The following is a 20,959-nucleotide window of genomic DNA, read 5'->3' as shown; positions in this document are numbered from 1 at the left end:
ACTCATAATTAACCATAATTGAAGACTCATATGTTTGGTGTGGTGGTGAACACTTTTAACCCCAGCACTCAGGAAGTAGAGGCAGGAGGATCTCTGAGTTCTAGACCAGCCTGGTCTATATAATGACATCCTGTCTCAAATGTCTCAAAATACAAAGTAAAATGGAAAAGGAAACAAGAAAACCACATCTGTCATAATGTACAGGATTAGCATCTCAGGAACACTTTTAAAGGATTTTAAAAATTATATCTATGTTTATTTTTTATGCATATGTGTGTTTGCTTGCATGCGTTTATGTGCAGCATGTGCATGCAGAGAGAGGCCTGTGGAAGCCAGAGAAGGCACTGGATTCCCTGGGACTGGAGCTGTAGGTGGTCATGATCTGCCATGTGGATGCTAGGAACTGACCTCAAGCTCTCTGCAAGAGCCACAAGTCCTCTTAGCCACTGAACCTTCTCCAGCCCCACGTCAGCAATGTTTTAGTGCCAGGCTTGGTCTTAGGATATCTCTGTGTATGGTATTTCCTGGCAAATATGAAGCTATCAGCTATTAAGGCTTAAAGGTAATTTGATGAGCTATACATTTAGCTTTGTAACATAAAGCTTCATCAAAATATGTAGCTTAGCAGGCCTCTTCTATACCCCATGGTTCTGGAGCAGGGACTACAAAATTCTAGATCTTCTGGCTTGTCCCCTCTGGTTGTGGTCTTTCTGATTCATGTAGCTCGTCCTTTTTTTCTTCACTTCCATCTCCTAGATAAAATCCAAGGATGTTACTATCACATATAAGCCCCTTTATGAGCTGGCCCCAACCATTAGGCCCCCAACATCAGGCAGATTCTATGCTACAGTCTAAAATATCAAAATCAGCGCTGCATTACTATTCTCATTTGTTGGGATCTGGGGATTGCTGCCTAAACTACTCAGACACTGATCTCAGTTAAACAGAGCTGGTTTACTGAATTCACACCACAAGACTGATTGGTCAGACTGGGGAGCTGAACTTCCAATCTGGAGCCAAGATTCTACAGAGCATGTAAGCCTGAGATCTACAAACATAGACTGTAGGGATAGGAGACTTCCTTAGGAACATGTCTTTGTTGAACATTTATCCTGTTCTCATTGGTTGGGGTATTCAGTTGTGGCAGGGGACTTGCCTTGCCTAACATTTATGTTGTAACTTGCTAACCAGGATGTCAGTTACCCATATACATGGATGTATATGGGATGTCTGTTCCCAGGGAGGTCTTGGGAATTCAAACTTTATTTGTCCTCTATGCAAAATGGAAGTTTTACTCCAAATGGCTTCTTAGGGCTTGGTGCAGGTATCTCTCTTATGTTGGGGTCCATCCCAGGGCCAGCTTCCTTCTAAAGGCAAGAAACCATAAAGCTCACACATAAGTTCATGAAGCACTGTTGGGGACTTGCACTGGGCCAAGCTTATTGTGGCTAACCATAGAAAGAAAGCAATTCTAACTGACTTCTTTTTTTTTTTTTTTTTTTTTGGTTCTTTTTTTTTTCGGAGCTGGGAACCGAACCCAGGGCCTTGCGCTTCCTAGGTAAGCGCTCTACCACTGAGCTAAATCCCCAGCCCTCTAACTGACTTCTATTGTGATTGATTTCCAAGAACATCAAAGCACAGACTATAACAGAATCTGCAATCAACCCGTTCATGAGAAAGTTTTCTGGTAACAGCCCATGAGAATGAATGGCTAGATAGGCAGCAGTTACCTAGGCCTTAACAAGTTCGAAGCCTTGTTCTGATAAATCTTATACATCCCCTGGGAACAAAGTGTTTACTCATTTGCTAACAGTCCATTCTAAAAACTGCTTCATTTCCACTGAATTCTCTCTTTGGTCAATTCTTGGGGGCTCAAGCCTGCAAATGAATCCTATGGAGTCACTGTCCTTCTTTGGTTCTGGAGTCTATATAGTGTCCTGTGAGCTATGAGAGTGTCAGGGGATTAAAACTGGGTCCTCTGGAAGAAGTCCGTTCTCTTACTGACTGAGCCATCTCTCTAGCTCCTGCAACTCTGTAGATCCTCCTGCCTTTACCTCCTGAGGGTGTGCACCACCACTACTCACCCCACCGGTGGCCCAGGCTGTGTCCTCTTGACCAAGGCTCCCAAGGACATCTCATATGTTTTTAATAACTTTGTTTCAAATCTTTAAAGGAATCAAGAAGTCTCTTCCTAAAATAAAGGTGGCGTTCAAATCTAGAGCCTTGTGCATACCAGGCCCTAGCTTCACCACCAAGCTACTCCTAACTCTATTTTTAAATCTCTAATTTTGACTATCAGCATCTAAGATTTTACAGGGATGGCGATGGATATGTTTGTCTGACACCCTCCATCTACTCACAGAATCTGTGTCCCAGTTCTGATTCTGACTAAATATCCTAAGGGATCTGCATTCTTTCATGCATCCCTTGAGTGCAGATGCTGGGTAAAATATAGCTATTCATTTAAACTGGAATTGCAGATAGATAATATTTTTTTTTTTGGTTCTTTTTTTCGGAGCTGGGGACCGAATCCAGGGCCTTGTGCTTCCTAGGCAAGCGCTCTACCACTGAGCTAAATCCCCAACCCCGATAATAATGTTTTTAATATGTCATAATGAATAGTTATGCATTTTTATATGAAAGGGCTCCAAACATATATTTGAGCTTGGAAATTAATGCAGGATTTGCTAAAGGAACTTTGCTTTTTCTTTCTTTCTTTTGTTGGTGTTTTGTTTTTTGACACAGAATTTCTCTGTGTAACCCTGGCTGTCCTTTGTAGACCAGGCTGAACCAGGCTGGCCTTGAGATATGTGGTATATGCCACCACAGCTCAGCGGAACTATGTTCTTTATGACTCCAAAGGCATAGGTAAAACTACATCATGGCTCACACATTTTATTTTTTTTTAATTTTTATTTATTTATTTATTTATTTTCTTTTTTTCGGAGCTGGGGACTGAACCCAGGGCCTTGCACTTGCTAGGCAAGCGCTCTACCACTGAGCCAAATCCCCAACCCTATTTATTTTATATATAAGTACACTGTAGCTGTAGTCAGACACACCAGAGGAGGGCATCAGATCTCATTACAGATGGTTGTGAGCCACCATGTGTGAACCCAGGACCTCTAGAAGAGCAGTCTGTGCTCTTAATGGCTGAGCCATCTCTCCAGCCCAGCTCACACGTTTTAAAAATGTTCAACAGAACTTGGCTGCAGGAGACTGTAGCCCTAGCTTGAGCAGACTGAGACAAGGCTGCCTGTTCCATGTCAGGTTGGACTCTAAAGCAAAACTCCAGATCTAATTCTGACAGATAGACAAACAAACAAACAAAAACCCCACAAAACAAAACAACAAAAATTTGAGTTCACTTCTATCCACCTGCCCCCACACCTATCCCTTGTCTTGCAAGTTTAAATTCAAGGCAAACAAAGTGTTGTTTCAGGCTAGTCATGCCCATAAGTGGGACCCTGACTCAAAATAATCAATCAAAGGGCATTTTAGAGGTTTCTATGTAATTTTTTTTTAACTTGATAAATCTGTTAACCCTATTTTGAGGCTGACTACAGCCTTCCCAGGTTTGTCAATTGTGGAATAAGAAATCACGAAGACTGAAGAAGTTTAAATGTGTGCTATGATTAATTGGTTTCACTGGATTTAAAGTGCATTCCTCCATTTGTTTGGCATGGATTCTCAGACGACTAGAAGAATTTGGTAGGCAAGCCAAAACATAAATACAATTACTAATTTTTTTCAGTGTGAAACGGGGCTTGAATAGTTGATCAATGGTTAAAAAAAAAATGCTTGTGCTCACGAAGTGACAGCTTTGGCAACCATCTATGATCCTAGCACTAGCAAGGCAGAGGCAGCTGGATCTCTGTGAATTGAGGCCAGCCTGGTCTACAGATAAAGTTCTAGGAGAGCCAGGGCACGTGAGACAAATGTTGATTGACTGCAAAAAAATTTTTTTAACTTCTTTAAAAAAATAAATGAACATACCAAAAAGCTACAATGTAAGTGGTTTTACAATGAAATTCAAGCTTCCCCTCCCCAATGACCCCTAGCTACAGTACAAGTCTCAATAAAATTTAAGTGGGGGGTGAGGGCTGGGAGTACTGGGCCTAAGGAAGGATTTGTAGCGTTAAGTGAATTCCTTGAATGTGTAATTTTTCAATATTCAGACTACCATGCATTTCTTTTCTCTTGAGACCAGGTCTCACTACCGCCCTGACAGGCCTGGAGCTCACAGAAATCCACCTGCCTCTGGGGTGCTGGCATAAAAGTGATGGACCTCCACATCCATCAATACAGATTTTCTTTGCGACCGTGAACTCAGGAGATACCCCTGCCTCTGCCTCTTTTTTTTTGTTTGTTTGTTTTTTTTTTTTCCGGAGCTGGGGGCCGAACCCACGGCCTTGCGCTTCCTAGGCAAGCGCTCTACCACTGAGCTAAATCCCCAACCCCTCTGCCTCTGCCTCTGCCTCTTAAATGAGAGTGCACCACCACGCCCGGGCCCCACTGTGCACTTTTGTGAAAAAAGATCAGTTCTAAAGTTAGTTGATCTAAAAGATCAATTCTTAAAGTTGAAGAGAGCTCTCGCCTAAAAACTCACTGAAAAGAGGCTGTGCTGGAAAGCCACAGCACAGTGAGTATGCCATCCCAACTAATCCCAAGTCTCCTCAGTGCCTCGCCCTTTAGGAACTCGCACCCAGTGCCTCCCAGGCGGTCCCGGCTCTTTCTCCGCAAGTTTTCCGCCTGCCGCATTCCTTCCCGGGCGCGTCGGCGCGCGCTGACGTCACGACGCCGCACACGCAGCCCCGCCCATGCAGAGCTGAGCGCCTGGACGGAACTGGGCTCGTTCTTCTGTTGGGAATGTGAGGCTCTCGGTTCGGTCGTGCTCTGCGTTCGTCCGGATCTTCCCTGTCCGCCGCTGCCGCGCCACTGCCACCGCTAGCACCGTCTGCCCTTAGTCCGCGCGCACACGCGGAGGCCGGGCAGCCGGGTCCGAGAGGCGCGCGCCTTCGTGGTCGCCGCCCCTCGGAAGCCTCCGGAGCCTCACACACGGGTTCGCTACGGAGGGAGGCGGAGGCCTGCGGGAGGAGGCGGAGGAGGAGCGAGGGAAGATGGCGGCCGTGGAGCTCGAGTGGATCCCGGAGACGCTCTACAACACCGCCATCTCCGCTGTCGTGGACAACTACATCCGCTCGCGCCGCGACATCCGCTCCTTGCCGGAGAATATCCAGTTCGACGTTTACTACAAGGTACGGCCGATCTCCTCGATCGGACCCTGCTGCCGCTCCCGGGCCGCACCCCCTTCCACGTCCACGTCCCGGCCGGTAGCCCTCGAGTCAGGGTCCGCTGCGGTGGCCGCTTTCCGCTATCCCACCACCCTCCACCCTCGCGTCTGCCTCCGGATCTGTGTGCCCGGGGGTTCTTGTGCGAGTGCTACTGGCCATCCCCTTCGGGGCCCCACGGTAGGCCTGCGGGAAATGCCTGGCCCGGCCGGGTCCCACCCGGTCCTCTTGTCGCTGGGGTATTTTCTACCCTGTCCTCTCTAGGGTTAGCATCAGCTGGACTTTTTTTGCTCCGCTTGACTCTCAATTCTCCCTACTTTGTCATCTCGGCGGTCCTCTTTACCGGAGTAACTGCTTTCTTCTTCTTTTTTTCCTTCCCTTCACTCTTCGGAGTTCCGTCCTTTTTCCTTTCTCTCAATCCTAAGTGATTTAGTTAGGGATCATTGGAAGTGGTCTGTGGGCTTCATTTGCATACCCTTGAAAGCTTTTGTGTGGTTTCGGGTTTTGTTTTGGCTTTTTTTTTGGTTTACACTTTGTGTTGGATTGGGAATTTTGTTAATAGACTGGTTCCTTAGAAAGGACTCTGGGAAATTTTCTGAAAGCAAGAAGTAGAAATCTAAATTATGCCCATGTGTATGAAAAGTGCGATTTTTGAGTCGCTCCCCCTCAAAAATCTGAACAGAAAGTCTTAAGTTGCTCTCCAAGGAGTTTCAAGGGTAAGTGTCCTTAGACGTGGACAATTTTTGCAGTGTTCTGAGAGGGAGGAGAACTTTATGGACTCGGAGCCTCCCTTTTCCTCTCCCCCACATTTGAGTGTGAACACTGGCCTTATTCAGTGATCCTTGCTTTGAGTCAGCGAGAACTTCAGTTTCCAGTAGCCACTTTTGCAAAATATGACCAGTAAAGGTTTTATTGTATTTTTAGATCTTTAGTATTACTTGATTAGTTAGTTGTCTCCCAAAAGTGTAATTTGATATTTAGCAGATTTGTATGTGCTTATATTTGTTTGGTGTTTTAGGGCGTTTGTTTTATTAGAAAACAAACTGCTTTTTCCAGCTTGAGGACATTTTTTCAGAATTAGCAACTGACATACTGCAGTCTATAAAACCTTGCTGCTTTGCACCAACGCTTAACAGGTAAAAATCAGTCCCCTCCTAAATATCTGGAGAAGATTCATTTTGACAGCATGTGTTAAAATTTTTGGATTTAGAAGGAAACTTCCCACCATTCCAAATGGTTTTGAAACATTGATCACTTGTGTGTGACTGATGTTAATTTTATGTCTTTAAGCTACATTGGTCCCAAGGACAAATTAATTTGCTTTTCTCAACCTGGAAAACTGCTGCAGTATATGCTATTTCTGTCGATTTTATTAAGTAATATGCATACATAGACACCTTCTAGAGCAAATCATTGGGAATCTAGCCAGTAAAAATACCCTTACTCTCTGAATTCTGTCAAAATGCTTTTAGTATCTTTTAGTGCCTTTCACTAAAATTCAAGGCTTTCCTTTGAAGATTATAGTTAGTGAATGTGAAGTTAGTGTTTTGGACGTGTGTTCTGTCTCTGTGTAGTTCAGAGTTTTCATACTGCTTTTTTGGGAAGATTTTGTTTTACAGTCAGATACTTGATGTGAACCTTAGTGCGGGGTTTGGAGCTGTGTTAAGTACTGTCATCTGTTACTTTGTTTATAACTAATTCACCGTAAGGTAGAGTGTAACCCTGCTAAAACCTTATTTCCTTTTCCTTTTTTCTTTTTAAATAAGAATTATTTGTTTTATTTATGAGTACACACTGTCACTATCTTCAGACACACCAGAAGAAGACATCAGATTCCATTACAGATGGTTGCGAGCCACCAGGTGTTTGCTGGGAATTGAACTCAGGACCTGGAAGAAGTCAGTGCTCTTAACCACTGAGCCACTGAGCCATCTCTCCAGCCCCCCCCCCCCTTTTTTTTAAATGCTCTTGCTGTTCTGGAAGTTGAAACTAGAATTTAGCTCATGCTAGGCAAGCATTCTAGTACATCCCCAGATTTTTCTTAACTTTTTTTTTTTTTAAGATTTTTATTTATTATATGTAAGTACAATGTAGCTGTCTTCAGACACACCAGAAGAGGGCACCAGATCCCATTACAGATGGTTGTGAGCCACCATGTGGTTGCTAGGAATTGAACTCAGGACCTCTGGAAGAGCAGACAGTGCTCATCTCTCCAGTCCTTCTCTTAACATTTTATGTATTTACTTTGAGACAGGATTTCAACTCCGTGGCTGGCCTGGAACTCTGTGAAGACCAGACTGGCTTCGTGACTCAGAGAGATACAGCTGCCTCTGCCTCCCTCCTGGTACTGAGATTTAAGCCTGTGCTACAGGGGCTTAGAGCCAGACAAATCTCTGAGAGTTGAGGCCAGCTTGGCCTATATATACACGAGGAGTTCCAAGCTAGTCAGAACCTTGTTTTAAAGGGGGGTGGGAGGGAGGGCTTGTTTTAAAAAAAATAGATAGGAGATGTAATCCTAAATTCAAAGAACATACCCTCAGTCATACCTGAAGTGAGCAGCAGATTAGATGGAAGCATTTCCGTTCTCTGATCCCTATACCCTGGGTCTCCTTGACCAGAAGTATAGTTGGGAGCAGCTCCCAGAGCTGCTCCAACACTTCAAGATGGAACCATACCCGGACCTCCAGGATCAAAAGATCATGGCCACCAGACTTAAACTAGAGGAGGAGCAAGTTGAGGCTTGGTTCATTCAGCGATCCTTGGAGCAGGAAATGTGCCCTCCCTTGGCCAGGCTGCAGCAGTCTGGGATGATACCTCTTCTGCTACCCATAAAGCCCTCTGCTGCCAGCCGCCAAGCTAGAAGTAGAGGCTCATTCCCATCAGTCCGCCTGAGTGCTCAACCAGCTGTAAGCACAGTTGCTGATCCTCCTTCCCCGTGGGGCCACTCCAACATGCAGCACAAAAACCTCCCTCACAACACTCACTCCTTTCCAGACTCCTGGCTGCACCAAACTCACCAAATGGTGGATGCATTCTAGACACCTCAGGGTCAATGTTTGAATACCTGGGTGCCCTGACAGATGGCATTGGACAGAAACGGTGTGCCAGATGCTGAGTCTCCAACTGGGGCTCCTCTAGAACCTGCAGGGCCACACCCCACAGAGGTCCATCTCTGGCTGAAGCCTATACTTCCAATTCTTTTTTTTTTTTTTTTTTTTTGGTTCTTTTTTTCGGAGCTGGGGACCGAACCCAGGGCCTTGCGCTTCCTAGGTAAGCGCTCTACCACTGAGCTAAATCCCCAGCCCCCTTCCAATTCTTTTAACAACCTCCTCTCAAAGATGGTATACTTCAGGCAGCTATCAACTCAATACGTAGCACAGTAGGACACTGACTTCTCGCCTCCTTTCCATGGCATGTTTACAGACTGATATATACTGCCAGAAGCACCATTGTCCATGAGATTAACTAGTTAAAAAGGCTAGCCTTTTCTTTCTCCGTGACTTTGATCATTCATTTTGTGCCAATAAGTATTGTGTGTGTGTGTGTGTGTGTGTGTGTGTGTGTGTGTGTGTGTGTGTGTGTGTTGGGGCTTCTGAGGCACCTGCTTGAGGATTTAGATCTGGGAGTGGCTCATTGATAAAATGAAATTGTTGATGAGTAAAATTGATTTTAAAAAAATAAATAAAAATAAAGGCCTAAACCACTACCTTGGCAGCTTTTTATTTTGATACGATCGTTCATGAAGTTTCCTGGTATGGCCTTGAATGAACTCAGTAGTCCTATCAGGCCTTGAAATGCTTCCTGACTCCCAAGTAGCTAGGCTTACAAACTTGTACCACCATGTCCAGTTTAGGTGGCTTTTTAAAATAGCGTGTATTCTGGCTGTAGAATGGCGAAGTGGTTGAGAACCATCTGTGGTGTTGCACTGAGTCTTTAATCCTAGTACCTGGACTGGGAGGCAGTCAGATCTCTGTGAGTTCTAAGCCAGCCTGATCTTAGACAGCAAGTTCCAGGACAGCCAAAGTTACACAGAAAAACCCTGTCTCAAAACAAAAAAAACCCCAAACCAACCAAATAAAAGATTTTACTTAGTATAAGAAACATTAATTTTCTTGGGAAAAATGAACCAAGAAAAATTTAAACCACTGTGGAGTGTGCACTCAGATAGCGGGGTATGCTGGAAAGCTATATGTTAATTCTCAGTGACACTGGCATAGTCATAGTTAGCAAGAGGTTGAGTATATAGGACAGCCCAGAAATAAACAAAAACAATTTGAAGTTTCATAACATAATGAAGACATATGTTATATTTCAAATCAAATGGGAAGAGATTTTTGAGATGCTGTGTTTAGATAACTGGATGTTTGGTAAGTTAGACAACTACCTCAGATCATGTACCAAAGTGAACACCATGAAGTTATAGTTTTAAATATACTTATTAGAATCAACAGAATAAGTTATCATGTCAGTATCTTACTAAAATTTATTTCTTAAAGTAATTTTAAAGATAATTTACAAATTAAAAAATATCGCATAAAAAGGAATGAAAGGTAAAGGCTGCTTTTCTTGCCAACACTGCAGTGCCATCTTGGCATGGAGAAGACTTTTCTAAGTGTGAAACCAGAAGCCTGGAGAAAGAAGTGTGAGAACCTGAATTCAGCTGTCAGAATAGACAGGAGGGTTTCCTGCAGTAACTGGCCAGCCAGCCAGACCTAATTGGTGAGCTTCAGGCCAGTATAGGACCCTGCTTCAAGAGAACGAGGTGGCCTTGTGTCCCATGTGCACAATTAAAACTTAAGAGAAAAGAAAATTAATAGAAGCCACTAGAGTGTTTGTGGAAATACAAACTGACATATCTTTTTGTTGTTGTTGTTGTTGTTTTGAGACATGGTTTCATTGTGTAGCCCCGGCTGTCCTGGAACTCACAGCTCGACTTCCCTCTGCCTCCTAAGTGCTGGGATTAAAGGCATGTGCCATCACTGCCTGGCTGGCAACATACCATTTTTAGTGTTTAAAGTCTATACTTGTGTGTGTTTCATGTATCCATATGTATACCTACATATGGAGGCCGGAGAACAGCCTGGGGTATGTTCAAGATCAGCACCCATCTCTTGACACAATGTCTCATTGGCTACATTGAGTACAGTGTCTCAGGGATCTTACTGCCTCCACCTTCCAGTGCTTCCAGTATTCAGCAGAGGGCGGTCCTTACATGGATGCTAGGATTTTCTCTGGTTCTCATGCTTACAAAGCTAGCAAGCAAGCATGCAAGGATTGATGATTGAGCTAACTCCCCTGCCTCCATTTCCTTCCTCTCTCTGCTCCCCTATCTTCCCTTCTCTTCCCACTCTCTGATATTGTTGATATATGGTCTCCTGTAGCCAAGGCTGCCCTCAAACTCATGAGCTGCTAGCCCAGTGGTTCTTAAACTGTGGGTCGAGATCCTTTTCCGGTTTCATAGCAGATATCCTACATGTTAGATCTTTACATTATGATTCATAACAGTAGCAAAATAACAGTCAGGAAGTAGCATAACTTTATGGTTGGGGTCACCACAGCACGAGGATCTGTATTAAAGGGTTGTAGCATTAGGAAGGGTGAGAACTGCTGATTAGCCGTCTCCTCCTAAGTGGTAGGGTTATAGGCTGATTAGCCGTCTCCTCCTAAGTGGTAGGGTTATAGGTACATGTACCATGCCTGTTGTTTTTTAAGAACTTTTATTTACATTTATTTGTTTTAGAGAGGTGAGTGTTTTCTTGCACTTGTGCATTTGCTCTTACGCCATGCCATTTGTGCACAAGCCAGAAGGACAACATACTGGAGTAATTTCTCTTTCCACTCTTGAGTTCCAGAGACCAAACTCTGGTCAGGTTTGGTGGCAAGTATCTTCACCGGCTGAGCTGCATTGCCTGCCACACTTGATTCTTACTTTACTTTTTAAATGATGTGTGTGCATGTAGGCACGCTTGGAGTACAGAAGCATGGCATCCCCTGAAGCTAGGAGTTAGGTATGGTTATAAATGAACTCGTGTCCTGGGTAAGAACAAGAACAGTGTGTGCTTCTAACTGCTAAGCCATCTTCAGCTCTCCTTCCCTGCTAGAAGTAGAATGCTTGCTAGCGTGTGGAGGTCCTTTTTAGCTAGATCCATGGTACCATAAAATAAACTTTTCATGTTAAACACACAGACAAATAGAATAGGGTGATGGATGGAGCTGCATTTGTCTTGCACACAGCTCTAAAAGTGATCATTTCTTATGTGCATGTAAATACATGTATACACGTTTATTTATTGTGTGCATGCGCATGCAGAGATCAGAGAAACCTTGACAGTGGTTGGTTCTCTCCCTCTACTGTATGTGTTCTGAGGAATCAAACTCAGGTCCTCAGCCTTGGCAGCAAGCCTTTGCCCACTAAAACATCTCGTTAGCACAGAGGAACCATTTCTTATAATCCAGCATGGTAGCATATGCCTGTAATCCTAGCAGTCAGGAGCCTAGGACAGGGTGGGAGTCAGGAATTAAAGGCCAACCTGGTAGCCTGATATAAATAGTGAGATCCTGGTGGTGGTGGTGGTGGTGGTGGTGGTGGTGGTGGTGGTGGTGGTGGTGGTGGTGATGGTGGTGGTGAAAGTCATGTCCTAGCCAGTTTTATTATAGAACCTAATCTCTCACCCATTTACCCCTTCTTTTATTTGGATACAAATCGAGATGATATTGGAACTTTTTTTTCTTTAAATAGATCGTGTAAATTTTTTTTTTTTTAGTTAATCATTCCATTCGTTTATATCAAATGAAATCCCACTTCCTGGTTACCCCTCCACCAGCCCCCACATCTGCTCTCCCCCCTACTCTTTGCCTGTCTGAGAGTGCTCCCCCACCCATACTCTCTCACTCCACTGCTCCAGCATCCCCCTACACTGGGGTATCAAGACTCCCCAGGACCAAGGGCCTTCCCTCCTATTGCTGTCAGACAAGGCCATCCTCTGCTACATCTGTATCTGGAGCCATGGATCCCCCCAGGTACACTCCTTGGTTGGGGGTCTAGACTCTGGGAGAACTGGGTGGTCAGGCCAGCATATGTTGTTCTTCAGTGGAGTTGTAATCCACCTCTGCTCCTCCAGTCCTTCCACCAGCTCCCCCACCAGGTTCCCTGAGCTCCATCTGATGGTTGACTCCAAGCATCCACATCTGCGTTGGTCAGTTGGGGACTTCCTCAGGACCTGCCACACTAGGTTCCTATCAGCAAGCACCTCTTGACCACGGCAACAGTGTAGGGTTTGGTGTCTGCAGACATGATGGATCCCTAGGTGGGACAGTCTGTGGTTGGCCCTTCCTTCAGTCTCTGTTCCATTTTTGTCCCTGTTCTTCCTTTGGACAGGAACATTTCTGGGTTAAAAACTTTGAGATGGGTGGATGGCCTCATCCCTCAATTGGGGGCCGTGCCTATCTGCTGGAAGAGGTCCCTATAGGATCTATCTCCCCCTTTTCTGCACATTTTGGCTAAAGTCATCCCTGTTGGGTCCTGGATGCTTCTGGTGGCTAGCGCCACCCCCCAACCACCCCCGCATATTTTTGTTTGATTTTCTAACCTTCTTTTACCTCTCTCACATCTCTCCAGTGGTGAAACTTTTTGGAGACAAAAATCTCATATAGCTATGGTGGCCTTGAACTTCCTTTGTGGCTAAGAACGGCCCTGTTCTGATCCTTCTGCCTCCCACTCAGTGGGATTACAGACCTGCACTACCATATGCAGGGCTGCAAGCACTCTCCTCAGCTATATCCCCAGCTCCTCTCAGTGGTCCTGGAATATATCTTTTTGTGTGCCTGTGTTGAATGTGTGTAATGATGTGTAATGTATGTGCACTTGCACACATATGTACACCAAGATTAGAGAAGACATTGGGGGTCCGACTTTATCACTCTGCCTTATTAGCTTGAAAATTTGGCACTAGACCTGGAGCTAGACTATAAAGCAGCAAGTTCCTGTCTATGCTCCCACAGTGCTGTGTTATACTCACATGTGGCCATGCCAAGTCTTACGTTGCTGATGGGGATCTGAATTTAGGTCCTCTTTCTTGGGCAGCAGGTACTCTTCTCCACTGAGCAGTCTCCTCAGACCAGATATATCTCTTAAGTCTCTTTTTAGCTGTAAGTTCATTTTCCTCTTTTTTCTTTTCATTTTTTTTCCTTTAGAAATGGGTTATTTTGTTCTGTGACCAGAATTTTATATAGTCTGGAATTTTGATGGTCCGTGTATGAAATATCATTATCTCTCCACCTGGGTACTTTTGTATTTGTCTCTGGGAACTCTGTGTGTGTGTGTGTGTGTGTGTGTGTGTGTGTGTGTGTGTGTGTGTGTGTGCGAGCGCACTCACGTAGTAGAGGCCAGAGGTCAACCTTGGATGTTAATCCTTTTGCTCTGTGAACTTTGTTCCTTTTGTTGTTGTTTGTTTCAGACAGGGTCTTACTATTCAGACCAGGCTGGCCTTGAACTCATAGAGATGATGCCTGTCTCTGCCTCTGCATGCTGGGTTTAGAGGTACATGCGACCATGATCTGCTCCAACTTGGTTTTTGAGAATGGGTCTCTCATAGCCATGTGCACAAGTGTATGGATGTGTACTTTTCTTGCATATGTGCTTGTGTAAGTGTGTGTATGTGTGTTTCAGACTTGCCAGCTAGAGCTTCATAGTGAAATCGTGTTTCAAAAAGGGAAAAAAAGTAGGGGAAATGGGGCTAGTTGGCCAGGAGCTCCAGCCCCATCCCCCACCTCCCTGCCTCCCTGGTGCTGGGATTATAGGAGAGGATGCCTTGCCTAGTATAGATGTTGGGCATTGAACTCAGGTCAACATACTTGCTCTACAGCTGTTTTTGATGACTAAGCCATCTCTTTAGCTCCTTTTTCAATTTTTTTGTTTCTGGTTTTTTGAGACAGCATTAATAGTATGCAATACTATTAGGCTAATACTAGGCATAATAGTATGCCTAGGATTCAGAATCTTCGCACCAGAATTACAGATGTGCACTACCACACTTAACTTTCAGGCCAGGTTTCTGTTTTGTAGCTCTGACTGTCTTGGAACTCACTATGTAAAACTCAGAGATCCATCTGCTTCTGTCTCCCAGGTGCTGAGCTTAACCATCACCAGCTCAAGTTTTATCTTCTTAATTTTTGGCAACTATAGATTTTCTGCATTTGAAAGCTTCAAACTAGCCAGGCAGTGGTGGTGCACATCTTTAATCCCAGCACTCAGGAATCAAATCTCTGTGAGTTTGAGGCCAGCCTAGTCTACAGAGTGAGTTTCAGACAGCCAGGGCTATACAGAGAGACCCTGTCTCGGGAGGAAAAAAAAAAGTAAACACCTATTTTTGTCTATAAATTAAATCAGCCATATTCAGATTTTGTTCTCAAGTTTTCCATTTCCATTTTTGTTATTCTCTATATTCTGTCGTAGAAAAATGAGGTTGCTGTTCCACTAGCTACTAGCACTTTGCTCTAAAAAGTTACTTAGATCACATATGGCAGTTAACAGAGACCCACAACTGGTTATGGTGCAGAGAATAAGGCTGTGGGATGCTTTGCCCATGCTCCTCTTCCCAAGACTCAGGGCTCATTTCAGAATAAGGAACTTAAGCCGTAAGAGTCAGAGGAAGGAGACAACCACAGTGAGACAGCAGGGCAGCTGCACATGTGGACTTGCAGCATCTGTGACAGCGTGCACAAGTCCTGCTCGAGCCAGACTGCATTTCCAGCACGATAGCCACTGGGCGAAGAGTCACTTCTCTTTAAAGATGTGTCCCTTGGAGAGCAGCCCATGCACCGATTAAGAGGATGTGGACAATGCAGACTGGATTCTGGTCTTTTTTTGTTTGTTTTAATTTTCTTTGAAGAGGGCACAAAGTTATGTTGGCAAGGAAGGAAACTGGATATGGAAGAAACTGGGAAAAGGATTGAATAAGATCAAAATACATTATATAATAGTTTCAAAGAATTAATACATATTTTTAAGGGGGCTAGAAAGATGGCTCAGTGGTTAAGAGAAATTACTGTTTTTGTAGAGGACCAAGGTTCAGTTCCCAGCATCCACTTGGTGGATCAGAACGGCCTGTAACTCCAGTTCCGGGGAATATGATGCCACCTTCTGAGCTCTGTGACTCCCCTATGGATGTGGTTCATATATATACATAGTCATGTAACCCAGATAAATACTTTTTTAAAAAAGAAAACAATAAAGCTGAGTACTTAGAAAAATTTGAAAGTTACTGTGAAAAGTTAAGCATTTAAGATTTACTGTTAGATCTTATAAATGTGTCCAAAGCATGGTTGGGATGACATATCTATGTGTAAATATTGTGGTTTTCCTTAGGATCACATTTCCAACTTCTAAACTGTTTAAAAAAATAATAGAATAGCAGTACTGAAAACTTGGTTGCTAACTATAAGCTATAGAGCAGACTGTCTTGAGTCTGTCTCTTCTGAGTTTCAAGTTCATCCAATGGTGGTAACTACCAGTTTACGTTATTCATTCCAGAAATTTAAATGCATATCTAGTACCAGGAATCACGCTAAAGATTGAAGATATAATAGTGACTGAAGCCACTTCATAGATTGTAGAATGTTATGGAGTAATGATTGTTAACAAATGCCTTCCCCCATTTATTCTTTGAAATATAAATACACATTTTTTCATTCTCTATCCCCACTTCCCTTCTCTCCCAGATCAACTCTTCTGTTCCCCCCCCCCCAAAAAAAAAAAAGGAAGAAAGGAAGGAAGGAAAGAAACATCAGGCCTGCAGGGACCTCCGCCACACAAGGTCTAAAAAGATACAATGACTGGACACAAACCCTATCACAGCTGGGTGAGGCAACCCAGGAGGAGGAAAAGGGTCCCGTGTACAGGCCAAAGAGTCAGAGACACCACCTCCACCCCCATTGTTGGCAGTCCCATAAGAACACCAAACTATTCAGCCGTAGGGTATATACAGAGGACCTGGCTCAGACCCATGTAGGTCCCTGTTTGAAATTTGATTTTCTGTGAGCCCCTATGATACCTGCTTAGTTAATTTAGTGGCTTGTGTTCTTGTAGTGTCTGTCCTCTGGCTCCTCCAAGCCTTCCTCCCCCTCTTCTGAGGGCTTCTCCTGTTTCTGCCTAGTGTTTGGCTGTGGGTCCATGCATCTACTCCCATCATTTGCCTCTCTGAAGACAATTGGGGAGAAGACAGTACAGTCTGAGTATAGCAGAGTATCGTTAGGAGTCATTTTTGCTACTTGTGTCTGGTTCTATCCTGAAAAATACTCTCAAGTTAAGTGCTTGTTTGTCTTGAGCCTGCTTCTGAAAGAAGAACACTGCATCATGGGAAAAGTAGAATGAATGGGATCTGAATTGAGAACTCTGAAAGAGCTCCACAAGGAAGTAACGTGTTAGTAGAGACAATGTGAATTATAAATTAACCAAAGAATTCTGGTACTTGTTCTTTTTTTTTTTCTCTTTTTCTTTTTTCTTTTTTTCGGAGCTGGGGACCGAACCCAGGGCCTTGCGCTTGCTAGGCAAGCGCTCTACCACTGAGCTAAATCCCCAACCCCCTGGTACTTGTTCTTAATGTAAGGCAGTGGCACCCAAAAGTCAGACCTGAAAGAGCTAAGGAGGTAGGGATGTAGGAGACTAGGCCAAAAGAAGGAAAAAAGGTGAAGGTAGATGACTTTAGCAGTTGGTTACATTCAAGATTTTGGATTCTTTCTAAAATGCATAGGGAGTGCAATTGCAAGGAAGATTTAAAATGGGAATGGCGTGTTTAGGGTGGTTTTGTTGTTGTTTGAGTTAGAGTCTCCCCATATAGCTTCAACTGGTTTGGAACTTGCTGTGTAGACTAGACTGGCCTCCAGCCTCTGTCCTCTCAGGTGCTGGTTTCAGACCTATGCTACCAGGCCTGCCCAGTTTACGGGTTTGGATGTTAGTTTTGGGGTTTGTTTTTGAGACAGGGCCGTACTAAGTAGCTCTAGCTGGTCTCTAACTCACTGTGCCCACCCCCATTTGCTGTTAGTGTGATTGACAAGGAGGGTTATGGAGGGACCAGATCCGACAGACTGTTAAAGTAATGGAAGTAAAAGAAGGTGGTGGAGGTGGAGATTCTAAAATACAGCATGACTGCAGATACGTAAACTGTTTAATGTATTTGTTTAGTCTTAGCCAGATTCACGTACACACGGATGTATTGCGAATATATTCACTTTTACCATTATCTACCCATTCTGTTGTCCCCATGGTGGCTGAACCTCTGAAGGAAATGGGGGGGAGTGGTGTAGGGAGATACCAGCTTTTTATTGAAAATTTCTAAGTTTTATGTATGCATATATATTGTATATATGGTTAGACACAGCATTCAAACAGAAGTGACATTGCTCCCAGTTTGGGAGGGTGGTTGGGGGGCCTCAGAGAAAGTGTGGTAGGTATGTATCATCAGGCACCTGCCAGTGGGGTAAGGAGGCTCCCTGTCTTGTGTGTTACCTTGTCCGTATCCCCTCAGCACCTCAAGGGCGGAAGGATAAGAGTTGCTTTGCTGGATGATAAGGTCACCAGGATTGAAATTGAAGAGGGATCAGAGAAGCGAGCATTTGCTGAGGAGCCGAGACACTACAGTTCATCGAGGAAGCTGTGGACCTAGGCTTCTAGGAAGGAGAGCCTTGAATCAGGTGCTGACTCCAGAAGAGCCAGGTGGCGTTAGGTGTCATCTGAGATTAGATACCTTTGTGCAGGCATGAGCTTTGATGTCGGAAAACTTGAACTCTGTATAGTTGGGGTTCACTTCCATTACTATTTTATAAAAGAAAGTCTAAGTCTAAGGTTGATAAGCCAGTCGTTTGGAGCAGGGGCTTAGGGGGAGCATACTTACATATGATGTGCATGTATCAACCCTCAGTTGTGTGTGAGTGCATGTGCACATGTGCCATGGAACACTTGTTACAGAGTGTGTATGGAGTCTGAGGATAACCTCCAGCAGGTGTCGGTCCTCACTGTCCTTCTTGTTTTTCTGCTGTGTGCTATTTTCCGTTTCCACATCCTGTCTTCCCCTTAGGGTTGCTGTGATTACAGCCTGGGGATTCAAACTTCTCATGCTTGTATGGCTGATGCTTTACCCACTGAGCCATTGGAAGCTAAGATGTTTGGGGGGTGTCAGTATCTTGGTTTGTACATTTTTGGTTCTGCTTTACATTATTTTGCCCATAAAATTGGAATTTGGTTATAAATTCTCAGCTTTATTTTTCCTTAATTATTCTGTAATGCCTAATTGTCAAGTAAGTATAACTGATGATTGGTACTAGCTCTTATTTTTTTGTAGTACAAAAGTCATTTCCAAGAATAGCAGTTTCCAACTTATGAACCAGGTTTTAGTGGTAATTTGAACGTCATGATTCCACAACATCACAGTTCTACTCCCCTTCCTGATTATGCGGTCCCTCTCCTCACCAGCGCTTGTGGGGTCTGTAGAAATGTGTGCACCTGTTTTCACTTTCTTCTTTCATGTTGGAGATGGAACCTAGGGCTTACTCTGACCTTTTTGTGTGACTGATGATCTTATGCCCATGAGTATGCTTAGTTTGTAGTTTGCTTTCCTGCACAGAGTAAACTGCCTTCCTCTTTTTTTTTTTAAACTAATGTTCTCATCAGTTGAGTTAAATATTAAGGAGCTATAAATACAAAGTGAACTAAGATGATAAGATTCTCTTATGTTTTTGTTTTGTTTTGTTTTTGTATGACTGTTTTGATTGCTTATATATCTGTGTACCATGTGTTTGCCGGGTGCCAAGGAAGCCAGTAGATTGTGTTATAGCCTATGCCATTGGGGTTACAGACAGTTGAGAGCCACCATGTGGGTGCTAGGACTCAAACCTGGGTCTCCTGAAGAGCAGCCAGTTTAACCGATGAGGTATCTCTCCAGCCCTTTTTCATATTTGTTTCTCTTTAAAGATGTTATTGATGAGTTTGACTGTCTGTAGGTTTGTGCGCTTATGTGGAGCTCAGAAGACAGTTGAAGGAGTCAGTCCTCTCTTCCTACCCTGTGAGTCCCTGTGCCTGAGCTCCCCTGGTCAGGCTTAGTGACAAAGCTCCTTACCCACCTTGGCAGTCCCTAAACTGTTCTCGTAAAAACCAGTTCTAACAATTCAGACTATATGTATCCTGTCATCCTGGATCTATAGTAACTGTACATGTAAAGTTAATATCTGTGGGATATATGCAGAGCTAAACTGAGTGTTTGAAATGGGCTGAAGGCCCCATGGAGCATCTCGACAGGCTCTGATTTCTAGATAGTGTCTTTGCTGTTAGTGACTTACTTCCTGCTACTTTACCAACTTCCAGTTGCTTCTGTGAACTGTTTTCACAGTAGTAGTCCTGAACAATTATGTACAATTGTTAAAGTTTTTATATGTCACAGAATTTATTCTTAAATCTTTCTTTGTGGAGCTGGGACACAATGCAAATGTCTTAATTCTAGTATAGGCAGATGGATCTCTGATTTCAAGGCCCACTTGGTCTTGACTTGAGGTCCAGAACACCTAGGACTATATAGACTATATACAGAAACCCTATCTTAAAAAAACAAACAAAAAAACCTTTATTACAATCCAGTTTTTTTTCTATCACAAAGTTGAAAGTTAAATTAAAAAGTTTGAAATAATTATTTTTCTTTTTTTTTTCCTTTTATTATTATTACAGCTTTACCAACAGGGACGCTTATGTCAACTGGGCAGTGAATTCTGTGAATTGGAAGTTTTTGCTAAAGTTTTGAGAGCTTTGGATAAAAGGTAAATTTTGTGTTATTGTGTATAAGCTTGCTTCCTTCCTTCCTCCCTCCCTCCTTCCCTTGCCCTCCCTCCTTCCCTTGCCCTTCCTTCCTTCCTTCCTTCCTTCCTTTCCTTCCTTCCTTTCCTTCCTTTTTTCCTTTCTTCCTTCTTTGTCTCATATGGCTCAAAATGGCCTTGAACTTGGCTAAACTTCTCATCCTCCTGCCTCTATTTGAGTGCTTGAATTACAGATAAGAGACAGGGTCTCGCACCACCACTACAACAACAAAACCAAAAACCTATTAAAACATATAGAATATAAGATTTGCCACTGATATTATTTTAAAATGTATAATTCAAGGACTAGAGAGGTGGCTCAGTGGTTAAGAGCACTGGGTTCAGTTCCCAGTATCCCTTGCCAGCTCACGCCTGTCTGTAGCTCCAGTTCTAGGGCTTCTGACACCCTTATGCAGACATACAAGCAGGCAAAACACCAATGGACATAAAAATAAATTATTAAAAATTGCATATAATTCAATAATATTAAGTTTACTTACTTTGTTTAACCATTAGTAACAGACATTTCCAGAATGTTTTCACTATCAAAACAAAACTTAGGAGTAGACAGAAGCCCACACTGAATGCTATGATAGCAAATTCCATGGTGTGGGAATTATAGCTCAGTGAAAAGTCTTGATAATGACAGCCATGCTTTTTATATCGTAGGAGAGATCAGAGAACATGCTTTTACTTTATAAATACACAGAACACTTACTGAGGGCCAGGCGGTTTGGTTTGGTTTTGAGGCAGGGGCTTGTTTTTGGGTGTTGAACAATATCTCTCTCAGTGTTCTCTGCTACATTTGCCAGACTAGCTGACCCTGAGCC

At 43.6% G+C, this 20,959-nt stretch overlaps 1 protein-coding gene and 1 pseudogene across 1 annotated transcript in view; both read left to right on the top strand.

Annotated features, from left to right (window-relative positions):
* Positions 1-4,847: 4,847 nt before the first annotated feature.
* Positions 4,848-20,959, top strand: part of Appbp2 (amyloid beta precursor protein binding protein 2) — a 42,052-nt gene continuing 25,940 nt past the window's right edge. The window contains exons 1-2 of the mRNA NM_001100969.1: positions 4,848-5,258; positions 20,005-20,093. Of these exons, the coding sequence (NP_001094439.1) occupies positions 5,121-5,258; positions 20,005-20,093 (227 nt within the window). The 5' untranslated portion in view covers positions 4,848-5,120. The remainder of the gene's footprint in view (positions 5,259-20,004; positions 20,094-20,959) is intronic.
* On the top strand, positions 7,772-8,304 carry LOC148003018 (homeobox protein Crxos pseudogene; annotated as a pseudogene).

Source organism: Rattus norvegicus, chromosome 10 (assembly GCF_021556685.1).
Source record: "Rattus norvegicus strain SHRSP/BbbUtx chromosome 10, alternate assembly SHRSP_T2T, whole genome shotgun sequence".
Classification (NCBI taxonomy): Eukaryota; Metazoa; Chordata; class Mammalia; order Rodentia; family Muridae; genus Rattus; species Rattus norvegicus.
Note: the sequence above shows the minus strand (reverse complement) of the source record. Positions and strands in the feature narration are given on the sequence as shown.